This window comes from Zeus faber, assembly GCF_960531495.2.
Source record: "Zeus faber genome assembly, chromosome: 19".
Taxonomy (NCBI): Eukaryota; Metazoa; Chordata; class Actinopteri; order Zeiformes; family Zeidae; genus Zeus; species Zeus faber.
The window spans coordinates 11,541,148-11,558,160 of record NC_137206.1 but is presented as its reverse complement, the minus strand read 5'-3'; the positions used below and the strand labels follow the sequence as shown (position 1 = coordinate 11,558,160).

At 48.8% G+C, this 17,013-nt stretch overlaps 1 protein-coding gene across 1 annotated transcript in view; it reads left to right on the top strand.

Moving 5' to 3' along the window:
* The window catches only part of adarb2 (adenosine deaminase RNA specific B2 (inactive)), a gene marked incomplete at both ends in the record, with an annotated part of 152,711 nt that extends 138,664 nt beyond the window's left edge, over positions 1–14,047 (top strand). The window contains 4 exon segments of the mRNA XM_080020372.1: positions 4,545–4,568; positions 4,570–4,724; positions 12,494–12,675; positions 13,868–14,047. Of these exon segments, the coding sequence (XP_079876498.1) occupies positions 4,545–4,568; positions 4,570–4,724; positions 12,494–12,675; positions 13,868–14,047 (541 nt within the window).
* Between the last annotated feature and the right edge of the window lie 2,966 nt (positions 14,048–17,013).

Here is a 17,013-nt window from a genome sequence, read left to right as displayed (position 1 = left end):
TGGGCAAGGAGGCGGAGCGGGTCTAGTCATCGCAACCTTGCCGGTTCGATCCCCCGCTCCTCCTGGCAGCGTTCTGAAGTGTCCTCGAGCAAGTCACTTACCCCATCTCGCTGCTCCCGATGAGCCTCGCGACGGCTGCATGAACGCCGTGATGAGCCGCTTCGGACAAAAAGCGTGTAAATGACGTCCGGAAATTCGAAAAAAAATAAAATATACGAGAACGGGTGTGATTTCAACACGCATTGGTGTCAGATCCACGGCATAAGAAAATAAGAAACAGAAAGCCCGAGGGGAGAAGCGGCGTCCGCGAGGCGGGATAAAGTGCCGCATACGCCGGCCTTAATGAAAGGGTTATGGGACCGACAGGAGAGTAGACAATAACACGGCTGGATTAAGTTGAGAGGAAGAGGAGAACAGCAGCGCCGCCGATTTTCCAGAGCCTGTGTTTTCCACTGACAGCCACGTATTGTCTCTCCAACTCTAAATTGGACGTTGTGACTCGCCCGGCAACCGTTCTTAAAAACTCTCCTCTTTTTTTTTTTTTTTTCCCCCAGATGAGCCGAGCTATCACTGTCTCACACCGAACAATAGAGAGAGAGAGAGAGAGAGAGGGAGAATTGAAAAGTTGTTTTAACCCATTTCAACGTTAGTTTTTTTTTTTTTTTTCCCCCACACAGGTAATATTTGCAAGTACGGACAAACAAAAAAAGGCCGTCGGTCCAATCCGTTAACGAACGAAATGTTCCTCAAATCAATTCCTAACACGCGTCTCTCGTTTAGCCGCCCGTGACTGAGCCCGACGGGAAGCCGAGCCCCTCGAATTTAGCTCGCCGAGCGCCACGCTGTGCCAGCCGAGCCAGTTTAGCTCCGACAGCTGAGCCGCTGCCGCGTACTGCGAGAGGAATGGCCCACACGCACACACACACACACACACACACACACACACACACACGCACACACACACACAGTCTTGTCTGGTATCAAAGTGAGCTCTGGGTAAATACACCTGGTGAGTGAAGACCCCTGTTCCTGGAGCACTTCTAAACCAAAGAAATAATCAATACGGAGACCGTCCTCACAAGTATGGTCACACACACACACACACACACACACACACACACACACACACACACAAATAATAAAGGGGCGTAAACAAAAATTGAGACAAATGCATTTATATTTTTTCATTTTGTGAAACATCATCACAGTATTTGGTTTATTCACGTGTGTCTATCAAGTTGAAAGATTTTGTGTATTCGATTTTTGACGTATTTTGTTAGTTAGAAAAAAAATGCCAGGTGGTGCGAGCGCCAACAAAGCCTCGCCTGCCTTCTCACCGCATAAAACACGGTCAAGCCGCAGAACTCCCAAAAGTGAACAGACTTTTAAAAACAGGGAAGTGATTTCAAATCGAGGGTGATTTCTAGAGGCTTTTTTTTTTTTTTTCTTCTTCTTTTTTCCGACTTTACACCCGTCTTCCCGTCCAGTTCATTTGAGCGCCGACTGAATCGGAGACAAAAAAAAAAAAGGCGTCACGTCATTGACCCTTGTGCGAACCAAGCACAGGAGCGATGGAGGGAGACCTAGAGGGGGGGAGACAGGAGAACAGAGAGAAAGCTGGACAGAGGTGGGAGGGGGGTGAGTGAGCCAGGGGGGGAGGTTTGGGGGCAGGATGGGGGGAGGTTTCGGGGCCACTGGCGCTGCTGTTAATTTGACCAATTTGATTCAGTTGGCCGGGGCCGGAGACGCTGTGATTAAATCTACCCAGGTCACCGACGAGGGTGAAAGCAATTACTTGACAAAAAAAATAGGGTGACAGGGAGAAGGCAGACGGGACGCCCTTCCTTCCACTTCCTTCCACCCCAGCCCCTCACCCTCCTTCCGCCACACACGCACACACACACACACACACACACACACACACACACACACACACACACACACACACACACACACACACACACACACACACACACACGCGTTCCTTTTTACCCGTCCGTCCAGTGGACTGCGTGACAGATGCACTCTCTCTCTCTCCTCTTCTCTGCCTTTTCTCTCTGTGTCGCTGTAAATCATCGGTGGCCGAGCGGGTCGATGGGGGACGGTTTATCAAGGTCGGGATTGACGCGCGTACGCACGCACGCACGCACGCACGGACGTACGCGGGCACACACGCACGCGCGCACACACACACACACACACACACACAGCTACAATCTACTGGATTGACAATCTGGGTGTTTTAATTGTGCATATGTGTAGATGTGGGGTTTCTATTGCACGAAAAAAAGAAATTCCCCAAAACAAATAAAAATTATTTTCAGTTTTTTTCACACACACACACACACACACACACACACACACGCTTATGACTGATTCACATTGTTTTCGATGGATAAAAGTTGTTTCCTCCGAGCAGCAACCGGAAAACGCTCATCCTTCCTCCCCGGCTGACTCTTGATTTAAGTCAACGGCTCGTCCCGAAATTTTAGGGGGGCCCAGACGGTTCTCCCGTAATGGGTTTATTTTTCCCTTTCGTTTTTTTTTTTTTTTTTTTAATTGTTATTTCATAACAGTTTTTATGTAGATGAACACATTACTTTAATGGTGGGCGTCCCGGAAAAGATTGAGTCGGCGGGGGGGGGGGGGGGGCGCCCTTCCCTCTCTCTTTAATTTCCACACCCAAAAGCCAGATGGCTGCCTTTTCTTGCATGAGATTAGAAGATGTCTCTAATTCGCGGCGTCACTTTCCAAGTAAATTAATATTTCAGGCTAAATTATTTCTGGGGGGGGGGGGGGGGGGGTTGGGGGCGCGCGGGCAGGGGAGGGTGGGGGGGGGGGGGTGTTTGGCAGGGAGCACTGGGGGGTGGGAGGCGGTTTGTGAGGGAGGTTGGTGGCGGGGGCATACCTGCGGATCTCTTTGTTCGAGGGAAGGGCAGATCTCTGCGACAGATTGAAAGCCGGGCGGGCCTCCGAAAAAAGACCCGTTAAGCGAAGGAGGGAAAAAAAAAAAGAAAAAAGCCGTTAATGTTAATTGACTGCTTGGGAAGCGGAAGCAGCCATAATGAACGATTATTAGTCAAACGGGGAGGTGGAGGGGCGGGGCGGCGGGGGGGGGGGGCTCCCGTCATAATTGCCGGCGTGATGAAGAGTCATTGATTAACAAAAAGAACAATGACGTTAAAATTTAGCCGCACAATGTTTCGCGTCGGATGCCGCTCCTCGCGAGCTCATTAGCCACGGCGGCGCCGCCGAGCACGCGGCACAGGTACGCGACACAGGTACGCGGGAGGGCGTCCCCCCCCTCTCCGCCCTTTTCTCCCGCCCCCCCCCCCACCCCCGGCGCCTGTTCTGCGCTTTGTCTCTGACGGCTAGAAGCGATAATAAACATGGTAATTATCGTCTCCCATCCATAAATTAGCCTCTGCTGGTTAAACAGAGGGGTTTTTTTTTTTTCTGCGGCGGGAGGCACGGTTCCAGCTGGCTATGGCGTCGGAGGCGTCTTTGTTGGCGCTCGGAAAGATGCGGGGTTGGGATTAGGCCCGCAACGATTTTTGTGTCACTTGTGGATCTCCCCAAACAAACCGCACGGTGATTGCCCTTGTTGTGGGGGAGCGCGGGCGCACACCTGTGAGCGCAGTGCATTAACCTCGACGGCACTGATGAATACATGCATGATAATCTGTTGTCTCATTACGGATGTTATTGGTACTCTGGCGGTGATAGCGACGTGCTGTTTCTGTCTGAGGCGCAGCGCTCCGAGGCGAGTGCGCTTCTGTGTGTGTGTGTGTGTGTGTGTGTGTGTGTGCGCGCGACATCACGGTGCGTCGGCTGTCAGTCCATGTTGCTCGCCCATCACGTCACGTCCGTGCTGAGATAACGATCAATTGTCTCTACCTGTCAGTGACGCTCTCTCTCTCTCTCTCTCTCTCTCTCTCTCTCTCGCTCTCTCTCGCTCTCTCTCCCCCTGTCGCCCCCCCTCTCTCCGAGCTCCCTCTCTTTCCTCCTCTTTTCCTTTCCAATCTTATTCTGTGCTCTCATCTCCTCTCTCTCTCTTTGCTGCTCCTTCTTCACTCTCTCTCTCTCTCTCTCGTCCCTCTTCGCCCTTCATTTACCGCACTTCCCTTTTGCCCCCATTGGCTGTTTTTCTGCCCTTTCCTTTCTCTCCCTCCGTGCCTTCCCGTCCTCTTTCAACCTCTTTCAACCTCTTTCAAACACCCCCCCCGTGCCCCCAGCACCTTTCATTGTTTTGATTTTTTGGATCTGATGCTGTCATGTCCCGCTCCATGCATTGCCTCCTAATCTCTGCCCTTCCGGCTTTATCTGATCTCCTTCTTCCAATTCTCCCCAATCACTCTCCTTTCATCCTCGCCATAGCCTTGTTTGTTTGTTTGCTTGTTTTCTCCTCCTTTCACCGTGCACCGAGTCCTTCCTCTCTAAACCTCTTCGACCCCCGGACCTCTTGCTGATTCTCTCTTTTCCCGGCTCTTGATGGTCACCGTCCCTCTCTCTCTCTCCCTCTCTCTCTCTCTGTCTGTCCACAGGTGGAACATCCTGGGCCTGCAGGGGCACTGCTGAGCACTTTGTGGAGCCGGTCTACCTGCACAGTGTCACGGTGGGCAGTTTGCGGCACACGGGCCACCTGGGCCGAGTGATGAGCCAGCGGCAGGAGCGGCTCGGCCCGCTGCCCGCTGCCTACCGACGCAACCAGCCTCTCCTGAGCGGTAAGCTCCAGATATATTGTATGCTGCGTGTATATATATATATATATATATATATCCATGAGGAGAGGCTGGTTGAACAGATTTGTATCTGTTTCGGCGTTAAGTTACTTAAAAAATAATTGACACTGCAGCGTCGGCTATAGGCCGATGGTAAGGCCACCTGAGGAATCAATCGAAAAGGGCCCTAAACTATTGTGAGTATTATTTTGAGTATTATTTGAGAACTATTTGAGAATTGCTTGGAGTAGCTCAAGACGAAAAACTGATATATAATGATATAATGAATAATGAATTCAGTCGTTGACAAATGATAGTGATCCTTTAAATTGGTTGACCCAAAACTGAAATTTGGGGTATTTGGGTATTATTATTATTATTATTATTAATAATAATAATAATAATGGAATGTTATGTAATACAAATAATACAAAATCAAAAAATTCTAAGTATAGTAATATAATAATAGAATCATTATTATTGCCTTAGACGCGAACACACGGGTGGACGGACATACACACACCAAAGCATACCTGTCTTACACTGAAACACACTGAAAACACAGTATGCGTGAACGTGAATCACGCAGAAGTGGAACTTCCGGCGTCAGAAAATAATACAAGTCCTCCCCGGTATTTTGAGTCAACCATCTGGATTTGCTAATGAGCTCAACCCGGGGGTGCAACTAATTAGTGAATTCAGCTGGCTCAGTGCACGGGTGGAGCAAAAACACGGCCGGGCTTTTACTTCCCGAACCTGGGATCTTCTACCTCCGGTATCACATACGAATACACAGCACTTCACGGCCCTGGGAACGGCACAGGCTTCGTTTGGAGACATGTGACAGCGTGTGGTGTTCACACAAATGTAACCGTTCAGAAAGCGCAGGTCGTAACGATCCACTTGTGACTTCCGAGTTGGTTAAAAGTTAAGAGAGCGAGGACTTCTCTGTTTATTAAGCCTCGCCGCCCATAATTTTACAGTGCGTGAGCGGGAGACCCCGAAAAACCAAGTTGAAACTCCACACATGAAAATTATACCACAACCTCCCGAAGCGCTGGCAACACTCACACTTGTTACCGGTTGTCGACTTGATCCGCCCGGACCTTCTGGTCTGCAGCAACTTCCTCTAGTTTCTTGTGACGGATTCTTAAAACAATTTGAAAGTGACTCAAAAGTTTTCTGGGTCGTTTCTAAGTCGTTTCGACAGCACCTCTGGCTCCACAGCGCTTTTTTAATGAGGAATTTAAAAAAAAAAGTCACTGTTCTTCCCACCCTGTCACTCAACACTAACAAAACATTATGAGTAAAAACTGCCGTAATTCTTTGTACCCGAAGACTCCTTTCAATGTAAAAGAAGAAGGAACCCCCGCACCGAAACCAAAGTCGGAATAGAAATAGATCAGACACGCAGGCGCACCATCGCGCTCTCGGTCGACCCTCCACATCCGAACGCCCCCCTCCCACCCCCTACATTCTTGGAGCCAGGCGAGCCTGGAACGTCTCCTTCCCTGGGTGGCACGGGTAACTCGGTCTGTTCCGTTTGTAGTGAAGATTAATGCTGGAGCGGGATCTGAGCCAGACCCGACTCGTCGAATACTGCACATGGCCGCGTTCGATCTAGGGCAGGCACGGCGGCGGAGCGGCAGAGAGAGAGAGCGAGAGAGAGAGAGAGAGAGAGAGAGAGAGAGAGAGAGAGAGGAGCAAAGATCTGGGGCACCTTCTTGTGTTGCTCGGGATCCCGGAGAAGAATAAAGTTTTTCCCTTTTTTTTTTTTTTTTTTTTGGGGGGGGGGCGGGCTCCAAGCAGGCGCAAGCAAAATACTTTCTTTCTCCCTGGTCGACTGCATTACCCGCCGTCTGGAAGGCGCAAAGGATGAAGTTGAGCTGGATGCGTCCGCCACGTACCTTACTAGATTATAACGGCACAAAGATATTGTCTGACTCTTCTCGAAGGGCATTCAAGACCTTTGTGAAGAAGACTGTGGGGGACTGCTCCGGGTAATTGGGTGCCATGAGGATGACTCTTTTCTTCCTTTTTTTTTTTTCGAGGCTTTTCCTCATCAAGATTGATAATTACACTGAACTGTCCTCTGGCGATGATTGCCGGGATGAGTTTATCATTGAACAGGCCGACATGACTTCCTGGAACTCTGCGGCAAGCATTTTTCATGATATGCTCAGCGGGTTCAATAATGGAGTCACTTGACTTTTTGGGCTGCTTTCACGATAAAATTGAGTGATGACCATAAGCTGCGGTTTAAATACCTTTTTTTTTTTTTTTTATTAATTATTCATTTTGAGCTGTTCCTGCGAATAATGGCTTCCGCAAACTGGCCCCTCAACTCCTATGTCGCACGCTAGACCGCGCTCTGACCGCCGAAATGTCTGCCGCCCGGAAAACCCAACGGAGGACGTCCTCTGAACTATCGCAGCACACTTTGGTTTATCCGTGTTGACAAACGGTCCGCGGCGTGACCTTTACCTCCAGACATCCTTTACCCTCCCAACAAAGGTGACCTCCCACGTCTGCCACAAACACTCCGGCCCACCCCTTCGACATGCCTGCCGGCCATTATGTGTTTGCATGAGTGCATCCGTATATGTGTGTGTGAGTGTGTGTGCGTGCGTGCGTGTGTGTGTGTGTGCCTGCGTGTGCGTTAGTGTCAGACACTGCTGTCAGATATCTGCACCTGCGGGGCCCTCGGCACAGTCTATCTAAGGATGGGGAAAGGGGAAGGGAAGGGAAGGGAAGAGAAGGGACGGACGGAGGAGATGGCCCAACACCAAATCAATGTAATCACAGCCCTTTATCAGACAGCTATTCAATATGAAGGAAGCCGAGGAAGGGAGAGAGAGAGGGAGAGGGAGAGAGGCAGAGAATAGACGCGCCGCTTCCCGTCCGGTCCGTACGTTCACCGCGCATTATCCGTCTGCCTCTCTTTCCCCCCTGCCCTTTCATTGGCTCGGATGAGATCCCGGGCCATTGTGCATCCAGCCTCTTGTTCTGGGGTTATTTAAAAGAGACGACTGCGGAGAAAGCCCCCCCCCCCCCGCTCTCTTATCACTCGCCGGCAAGGCAGCGCCACCTGCACCCGGAGGGCTAAACACATCGATGGCCGCGCCCTTCAAAAAAAAAAAAAAGATCTCGCCCCCGCGGTTTGCCTCCACGGCGGCGGAGAACTTTGTCAGGCTGACCCGAGCGGGGATCGAAGCAGGCGCCACAGAGCGCAACGCAAAGAGAGAAAAAAAACGTCCCCTTCCGCCCGCGACCCCTCCGTGGAACGTCGTGCCGTTTCGGCTCGCCCGTACCCCGCGAAACCTCCTCCGATGAGGAACGCCTTGAAAAAGCCCCGCGGCGCGAGCCGACACCACCGAGCGTATCGTCGCTGGAAGCCGCGCGGCCCGAAGAAGTTGTTGACGACGGTGTGATTGCACACCGGTCGTCACACCAGAACATGTCGCTCCAATTACGAATCTCGCAACAAAAGCCCCTGATTCGGTCTCTCTCTATCATCTCAGGCGAGCACGGCCCCCCCCCCCCCCCGGAATAGAAACTGATTAAGACTTAAATAATGGAGGGGGGGGCGGGGTAAAATTGGCTTTTTTTTTTTTTTTTTTTTTTACCGAGACATAAGAGACAGAGAGGATTCGAGTCCATTGAAGAGATCAAATGAGCCGTGAATGGGAGAGAGAGAGAATGAAAGGTAAGGCCAGGCGGAGAGAAAGGCAAAGAGAGAGAGAGAGAGAGAGAGAGAGACGGGGTGACGGGGAGGGGCAGGTCTTTTGTTCGACGAGGTGCGTCCGCACACTGGAGAAGAGACGGGTAATAGCGGCCCCAAAGGATTGTTATTGCGGCGGGGAAATTCATTTCAACGCCGCGGAAGAAGAAAGGGTTTCTGGAGCGGCGAAGGGAAGAGAGTGAAGGCGAGAGAATAAGTGTGTGTGTGTGTGTGTGTGTGTGTGTGTGTGTGTGTGGGGTATGGGTGGAGGGGCTCCATAGACAGGTATTATGACATTGTACGTCACTTATTGTCCTTTAACAAGCGGTCTGTCAGACAGCGAGATCAAGGGTCGCCGCAGCCGCTCAGGTGTCTCGGATGATCTGACCGAAACGGGATAAAGCGGCGGTGGGTTAAAAAAAAAACTTTTCTCCGATTCCTCCATGACAGTTTGACAGATTTGGATTAGACGTACTGCGGAAGACCGTCTCCGAGATTTGACTCCGCCCCGGCACGCTGAGTATAATCCTCGCGCGTGAGCTCCAAACACGTTTGTCCCCGTTGGCAGAACGCCTTTTCCATGGTTCTTAACCGGGTCCTTGAGGTGCTCGGAGTGCTTCATCCTCAGAGATGGATTGAAGTGGAATGTGGAGCAACAGGTAAAAGCCCCATCCCCGCAGACGCTCAGGAGAGGAGCCCTTGTCATGACATGTGTCCACTTTCTACAATAAACTGTGTCTGAGACCCCGTCGTCTGTGTCTCTGTGCCGGAGGTCCTTGAAAACGTCACTTGGGTGGCGTGTTGTAGGCGAAACTGCCACACTGTGATATTCCCCCTGGTTTTCTTATTCAAATCGTAATGTAATAAAAATGTTCCAAAATCGCTTTTAGATGATGCCAGGGAAATAATAATTTAGTCCAGTATGGTTGGAAATAGACACTTATAATAGGTGCATATACCGAATAATAGATATAAGAAAATAATAATAGAAAATGAGACTAATATACTTGAATATTTTAATTAATAAAGATCACATTGAAAATTGATTATATTTGTTCTGTGTGCTTTAAAATGAAAAAAAAAAGCGCTTAAAAAAGCACTTTGAAAGCCCTTGAATTTAATTTCGTAATGCCAGAATGAACCTTGATTTTCAAAGCCTTTAAAATCAAAGAATGAATATATAAAGTAGAAGAAAAAAAAATTGGGAGAACATCGCAGAACAGAGAGCGCAATCCTCGGGAAAACGATTCCCAGGCGGCGTTTCAGAGATCCCGAAACTCCACTCTCGTCACACCACACACCTACCCCGGGCGGGGCCGACGTGAGGCCCCGTCTCCACCTCGCTTCATCCAAACGGTATAAAATGACTCAGGAGTCGGGAGTCACTCCAGCTAAAGAGTCTTTTGCTCGTTCTGTTGGCGGCTCTAACTGCAGCGACTCACAGGCTGAACTGAGACTCGGATCTGTAAGGAAAGAGAGCAGAGCGCCCACGAGTCCCAAAACAGAGGCAATAACACCCCGACCGTGAGCCGCCGACAGGGTCTCTATACTGGACACAAGGTGCTTTCTCTCTTTCAACCCTTTTATTCAAAATTGTATTGATCCCGTTCGTACTCCTACATGTAAATACAAGGATTTATTTTAACAGAAAACATTGCAACACTATTTTTCTTATAACTCATGAATATATCACCCCAAGTGGAATGAAGGACTATTTGTTCAAGATTGCACACAGATTCTATCCTGTCAACTCAATCATATGCAATTTGTGAGTTCTTGTTGAGGATAATTAGGAAACCCTGAAGTGTTTTTATGTATTTTTTTTCCGTGTGGAAAGACCGCCTGCGCGCACACACACGGACTTGGCTCTGAAAGCGAATTCTCTGTACACAAAACCTGGTACGGCCTCAACTCACCTCTTCTCTCTCTCTCTCTCTCTCTCTCTCTCTCTCTCTCTCTCTCTCTCTCTCTCTCTCTCTCTCTCTCTCTCTCTCTCTCTCTCTCTCTCTCTCTCTCTCTCTCTCTCTCTCTCTCTCTCTCTCTCTCTCTCTCTCTCTCTCTCTCTCTCTCTCTCTCTCTACGTTACATTGCCAAAGCAAAACAGGTCAAACCAAATACATGTAAATGTTGCAGTCAGAACATTTATTTATATTACAACACATTTAAATAGGACAACAAAATGAAGGTGGCTCAAGAACATATATATATTTACGTGTATGTATGTATGTGTATATATGTTTGTATATATATATATATATATATATATATATATATATATATATATATATATATATATATATATATATAAATACAATTTGGTTTGTCCTGTTTTGCTATAAAAAATAAAACTAAACTTTTCTCTCTCCTCTCTCTCTCCCTCCCCTCTCTTATTCTCAGTCTCCCTCTGTCTACATTGTTTTTTCCTGCATTGCACTGGCAGCACTAATTATGGGAAAAGCAAAAGGGAGGGATGGAGGGAGAAAGAGATGGGGAGAGAGAGAGAGAGAGAGAGAGAGAGAGTCCAACACGCAAAAGGTTCCTGGTTTTGTTTTTTTGTTTGTTTTTTTCCATGTCTGGAGATGATGTAAATAACAGAAGCATGACTTGGACGGCACTGGAGTCAGATGTGGCTATTACCTGCAGGCATGCGAGGGCACACACACACACACACACACACACACACACACACACACACACACACACACACACACACACACACACACACCCTCCTCACTTCATTCTCTCGCCGCGTCTTGCGGCTCAACACAAACACAGCGCTGCAGTTTTGGGTCCGGGTTGACTTGGCGTTCTGCAGCGCTGCAAAAACTTCACAGCTGCGCGTGCGGCCCTGCGGGGCGGGTGGGGGTGACAAGGTTAAACGGAACACAACTAAGCGCTGTTTGGCAAGGAAAACGCTTAAACCGCGCTTAAAAGGTTTAACTCTGGGTGTTTTTCATGAAGTAAAGATGAATTGCAGACCGAGACACATTTCTCGACGGTGGAAGTTCAGCACGTGCTACACAAAAAGCCACCCGACGAGCGTTTCAGGTTCGTGGATTTGAAGGTTGGATTTCCGAGTGAGCTGTCGAAAGCCCAGCGCGCGTTTGAAAAGAGAGAGCTTCTGACACATTGCTAAGAATAAAAACACAAATGCATGTTTTTATACATAGTTGTCACGCAGCTGTGTTTTCACAACTGTTTGTGTCACTCACATGAAAGCAAAACGAGTTGTTAATATTGTTAATATTATTAATGTATCATTAAAACTTTTTTTTAAATGAAAACATCAGAAACATAAGCAAGTTTAAATATACATTTTGAAAATAAGTCACCTGAGATCATGTGTCATCTGAGTTAAGGGGGAAACATTTCAACCAGTTTTGGGTTTATTTTTAATACACTATAACACCTAATTTCCACCCCGCTTTCCTGTGGGCGATCGACATAGACAGAGACATAGATAGAGAGAGAAAAAGAGCCATCTGAGAAGGTGAGAAAAAAACTTTTTGGAGGATTTCTTTTTACTGTGGAGTCTCTAAAATCTTCTTGTCAGACTTCTCAGAAGGCTCTTTATCTCTCTCTTTCTATGTCTCTGCCTCCTCAAGAGGAGACAGAGACATGAGGTTGTATGAACAACCTCAAATCATCGCTTCTCCTAATTCCTAGCGGCTAAATAAAGTCATTTATCTTGGAACCAGGCGAGCCATTAAAACTGTACAGTCGCTACGTTATTCTCTTGCCGTGATAAAAAAATAATGTTCCTACTAAAACCACCCAAATAGGACTATTATTTGAGCTATTATCGTATTTTACGCAGAGTTGGAAATTGACCCTAACCCTAAAAAAAAAAAGAATTAACCCACTCACACAACAAAGAAAGAACCTGGTGCATGATAAAAAATAAAAAATAAATTAAAAAAAAGGTACTATGGACATCAAGGAGCAAAGGGGCCGGTGCTCGGACACTCTCAGCCACGTAACGCTTATAACGCCCTTGAACTACGGATTCCGAATTTGTTGTCACTAAACTCCCCTAAACCTGTCCCCGCAGGGCTGAGCAGTGCAGAGTGCCTGCAGCCGGGGAAGGCGCCGTGCGTGAGCCTCAACTGGACGCTGGGCGACGCCCAGCTGGAGGCGCTCAACACGGCCACCGGGCGCAGACGGGACCTGGCCACACCCTCACGCCTCTGCAAGCATTCCCTGTTCACACGCTGGACCAAGCTGCACCGCAAGGTGAGGACCGGCACCACGCCGGCACAGGGCGGGCTGAAATCTTATGCCGTGCTACCACGGATATGCATAGATTCACGCACCACGACAAGCCTTTCATACATAACAAAATCAGGCGAATGTACTTTGTGAAGAATGTGGTTATCCCGTTGTGAAAATAAGTGAGAGAGAGATACAGTGATATAGGTTCCCTTAAAACTATGAGGAAACAGTGAAAATGAACTAGAGTGAAAAGGAAAATGTAAAGGTGTTTTTTATTTTAACTTAAGCCTTATTATTACAATGGGGCAATCGCGTGGCGGAAGAACATGCTCGCGATTGCTCCATTCAACGGCCGGCGGTCGAAGCTCTGCCCTAAAAACCGGAGCGATTTCAAAGATGCTGAGGCCGATCGCTCTCATTAACTCCAACAATTGGGGAAAAAATAAGGTTTAAGGTGAAAAAAGTACCGGAGTTTTCCTTTAAGACGGAGATCCGGGCACCGTCTTTGAACAGCCGCAGCATTAAAAACGACACGTCAGCCATTTTTCTTTTCCAATTCGAGGCTTGTTTTGTTCACCGGCGACGCCATCTGAGCTCTTTCGCCTCGTGCCTCAGCGCAATCCGACACCGAACCCCCGTCTCCATCCGGACGTTTTTGTCAGTGGCTCAAGGTTGGGTTGCGTCGTCGGGACGGCACCGACGCTCTCACATCACCCGATCTACGCGACGCAAAGTGCCTGCGTCGCCAAATGGCAGCCGTTAAAAGCGTAATGACTCTGGAACCATAATTATTTGGAGAAGCACTCGAGGAGGACCCCACCCCGAGCGCCACATAGCGAGGCCACGCAAGAGCGGGCGCACTAAAACTTTTGCCCCCTCTCCGTCTCTCTCTCTCTCTGCCTGTTTTATTTATTTCATTGCATTTCCCCCCCCCCCCTCCCTCTTGTGACAATAGGAACGCACAAAAAGCGCCAAGAATGTTCAATTGCTTGTGAAATTTAAATGGGGAGATTACACAGCTGTTGAAATCTCCCCCCACGACCTACTTCCCTCGCCCCTTCTCCCGTTTGTGTCGGCTCATTCGTTTTGCTCCTCTCCGCGCCCGCCCCAAAAAAAAAAACTCTCGCTCTCTCTTTGCGTCTACTTTATTCCATGTCTTCCCTCCCTCTTCTTCTTCTTCTTCTTCTTCTTCTTCTACTTCTCCCGCCTCCAGCTGGGCTGGAGCTCGCGGTCGGGCGGGGCCGACGGCGGGCCGACGTACTGCGAGGCCAAGATGGCGTCGCGGCCGTACCAGGCGGCCAAGCAGCAGTGGCTGCGCTCGCTGCAGGACGCTGGCCTCGGCACCTGGGTCAAGAAGCCGCCCGAGCAGGAGCACTTCGCCCTGTCCCACTGAGCGGCGTGCGTGTGTGTGTGTGTGTGCGTGTGTGCGTGCGTGTGTGCGTGCACGTCCACGTCCAGACTGTTGTGTGCTCACCCCATCCCCTCCCCCACTCACCGCTCACACACACAAACACACGTTGTTGTACTGGCGAATTGAGGACCGAGTAAATACATAATGGTTAGTGAGGACCCCTGTTCCTGGTGCACTTCTAAACCAAAGAAATAGTCACTTCGGAGACCGGTCCTCACAAGTATAGTAAAACACACACACACACACACACACACACACACACCCTTGGCAAAATGCCAATTAAACAGAGGGGGGGGGCAAGGTCGAGCAAAACGAGAGAGGGAGAGAAAAGAGCGGGAAAACGGCAGAAAAATCGCCTCCAGAAGTCACTTTTCCCCTTTGATGTGACAAGACGACGCTGGCAACACACACACACACACACACCACACACACACACACACACACACGCACACACGCACACACGCACACACTCCTGCAGGTGCGGTCGGGGCTGTCAGGGAGGAGGTGGTGTAACCTTGAGCGAAGTGAAAGGCAGCCGCTATCTTGTCATCAGCTATTTCCAGGCCCCGGGGCCCCTGCGGAGGAGCAGAGCCACAGGGGAGAGAGCGAGCGAGCGAAAGAAAGCGAGAGAGAGAGAGAGAGAGAGAGAGAGAGAGGCGGGGGAGAGGCGGAAAAAGAGGGAGAGGGTGGGTAGAGGCCGTGTCCAATTACTGGCCCTGTCAGGATGACGCGTGATAGAGGAAGAGGAAGAGAAAGAGGACGAGAGATAGACAGCGAGCGAGAGCGAGAGACAGAGAGAGATAGACAGCGATGGAGAGAGATAGACAGATAGACAGAGAGAGAAAAGAGAGAGAATTGCTGTACACCACCTTTTTCCATCATCACCTCCAATCAGGCGTCTCACCCTTTCTTTGCAGTTCCCTCGGGTGTCTCTCTCCCTCCCATTCTGCCTTTTCTTTCACCTCCTCCTCACACACGTCTCACTCACCCCTGATCCACCTGTTCTCCTTGTCTTTCTTCGCCTCTCAACTTCGGCTCCGCCCCCCAACACCCCCCAAACCCCACCCCCTCAGGGCGGGGTTTGCCACGGTTAAGCCCCCTCCCCCACCCCTCTCTCTCTTTCATAAAAAAAGTATTTTCTGGCTCAATACATTGAGAGTCGTCCTTCTTCATCATGACTGCGCCCCTTTTTTCTTCGAGGTTACGACAGTTTGCACCGGTGATTGCTTCGCGGGGGCCCGGGGAGGGCCCTAGGACGCGGGCCACAGGGTTGCGGGGGAGACGACCCCGATGACCCACGTCTCCTCCCCCGTCTCCTCCCTCGTCTTTCATTATCCACCACGTCACTCTAACACAGGGGACACACTAAAAAGGGTTGATGTCCAAAAAAATTTAGTCAATAAAAACATGTTTCACGTTAGCAACAAAAAAAAGGCACAAAAAATGAAGTCAATGCATGTGGCCAAATTCATATTTCAAGAGGAAAACGATTCCCTCTCGCTCACCTCTGTAGTTGGGGACATATCTAAGTCACATGACCTCCAGTTTGTGGTGTCATTTGGGAAAAAGTCAAATTGGCTCATTAAGCCAGATTAAGATCCCTTTTTGGGGCATTTCCTCCCTAAACGATTGATAAAAAGGAAAAATCCATTTACAGCCTGGATTTTTTTTTTCCCGGTTCCTCAATGGCAGAGCACCTGTGGCACTAATTTAGTAAGAAAGATTCTGATCAACGTTGGGAGGACTTTTCACCTCTTTGAGCTACATTGAGCCTTTAAGAACGTCCCTCATTACAACAAGTTTTATTCGTTTTTGTGATTCATCCTTCCCAGTGTAAACACGTGTTTGGGCATTTTGTATTACAACTGAACCTGCCCCCTAAACCGCTTCGAACACAATTCAACGTTTACCGCTCATTATGAAACAACCCCGCCCCCTTTCGGTTGATGCCAACCCTCTTGCACGCCTCTCCTAAAATGAAATAATTCCCGCCCAAATGGGAAACAGGGAAGTGAGGGGGACATCTAGTGGTCGTCCACGTCCCTCCGGCTCCACTGCCGAATCCCGGGTTTTCCAGCATAACATCCAGGGACGGAACAGCTGAAAAGGTTTCGACGTGCTTGAAAGGGAAAACACTTTCACGGCGGGGGGGGGGGGGGGGGGGTGTCACACGGCGATTTGTCACGTGGGAATCATTTCCACATGAAGAGAAAAACTCCAGGCCGCCTCCAAGATCTGGCATTTGATAAGCAAGACTCATTTCCATGCATCTTCTCTTCCTCTTTTTTTTTTTTCTAGTTGCCGTTTGCTCACCAACCCGGGGGAACGGATATGCGTTTGCCTTTTATGTCGCTTAATGTTTATCTGTCCCATATTTTGTGTTTACTTTTCACTTTTTTTGGGGGGGGGGGAGAGGGGTGTCACGTTGTACGTATTAATGGCCGTCTCCCTTCATGGCAGCAAACTTTGTACCAGTCTTGACTTCACAGCCCGTTTCAAAATCAGTGTAATTGTTCACAGACAGCCCCCCACCCTGCAAACCTCCACCCCTCCATGTTGAGTGATATCAAAATTAAGGCATGACTGAATGGCAATATTGTGTATATATGTAAAAAAAATAAAATAATGATTAAAAAAAAAAAAGTTTCAAATGTGTTTAAAAACAGATGTGGAGAGAAAATAAACAATGGCTGATTATCATGATGTAAATTTAGGTATGTGGATAAACGCTGCTAAGGTCTGTAAATTGCACTTCAGTAAAACCTTAAAAGTGAATGTTTGTATATGTGAATAAAAGCGCAAAACTTGTCATTTTATCTCGTCCCGAAATTCTTTCCGGGCCAGAAGTTGGATGTCGGTGTGCCGCTGATTTACGGTTATTTTACATTAAGAAGTAAAATAAATACAATACATTTGGTTAGGTCCTCGTGGTCAATATTACATACTTG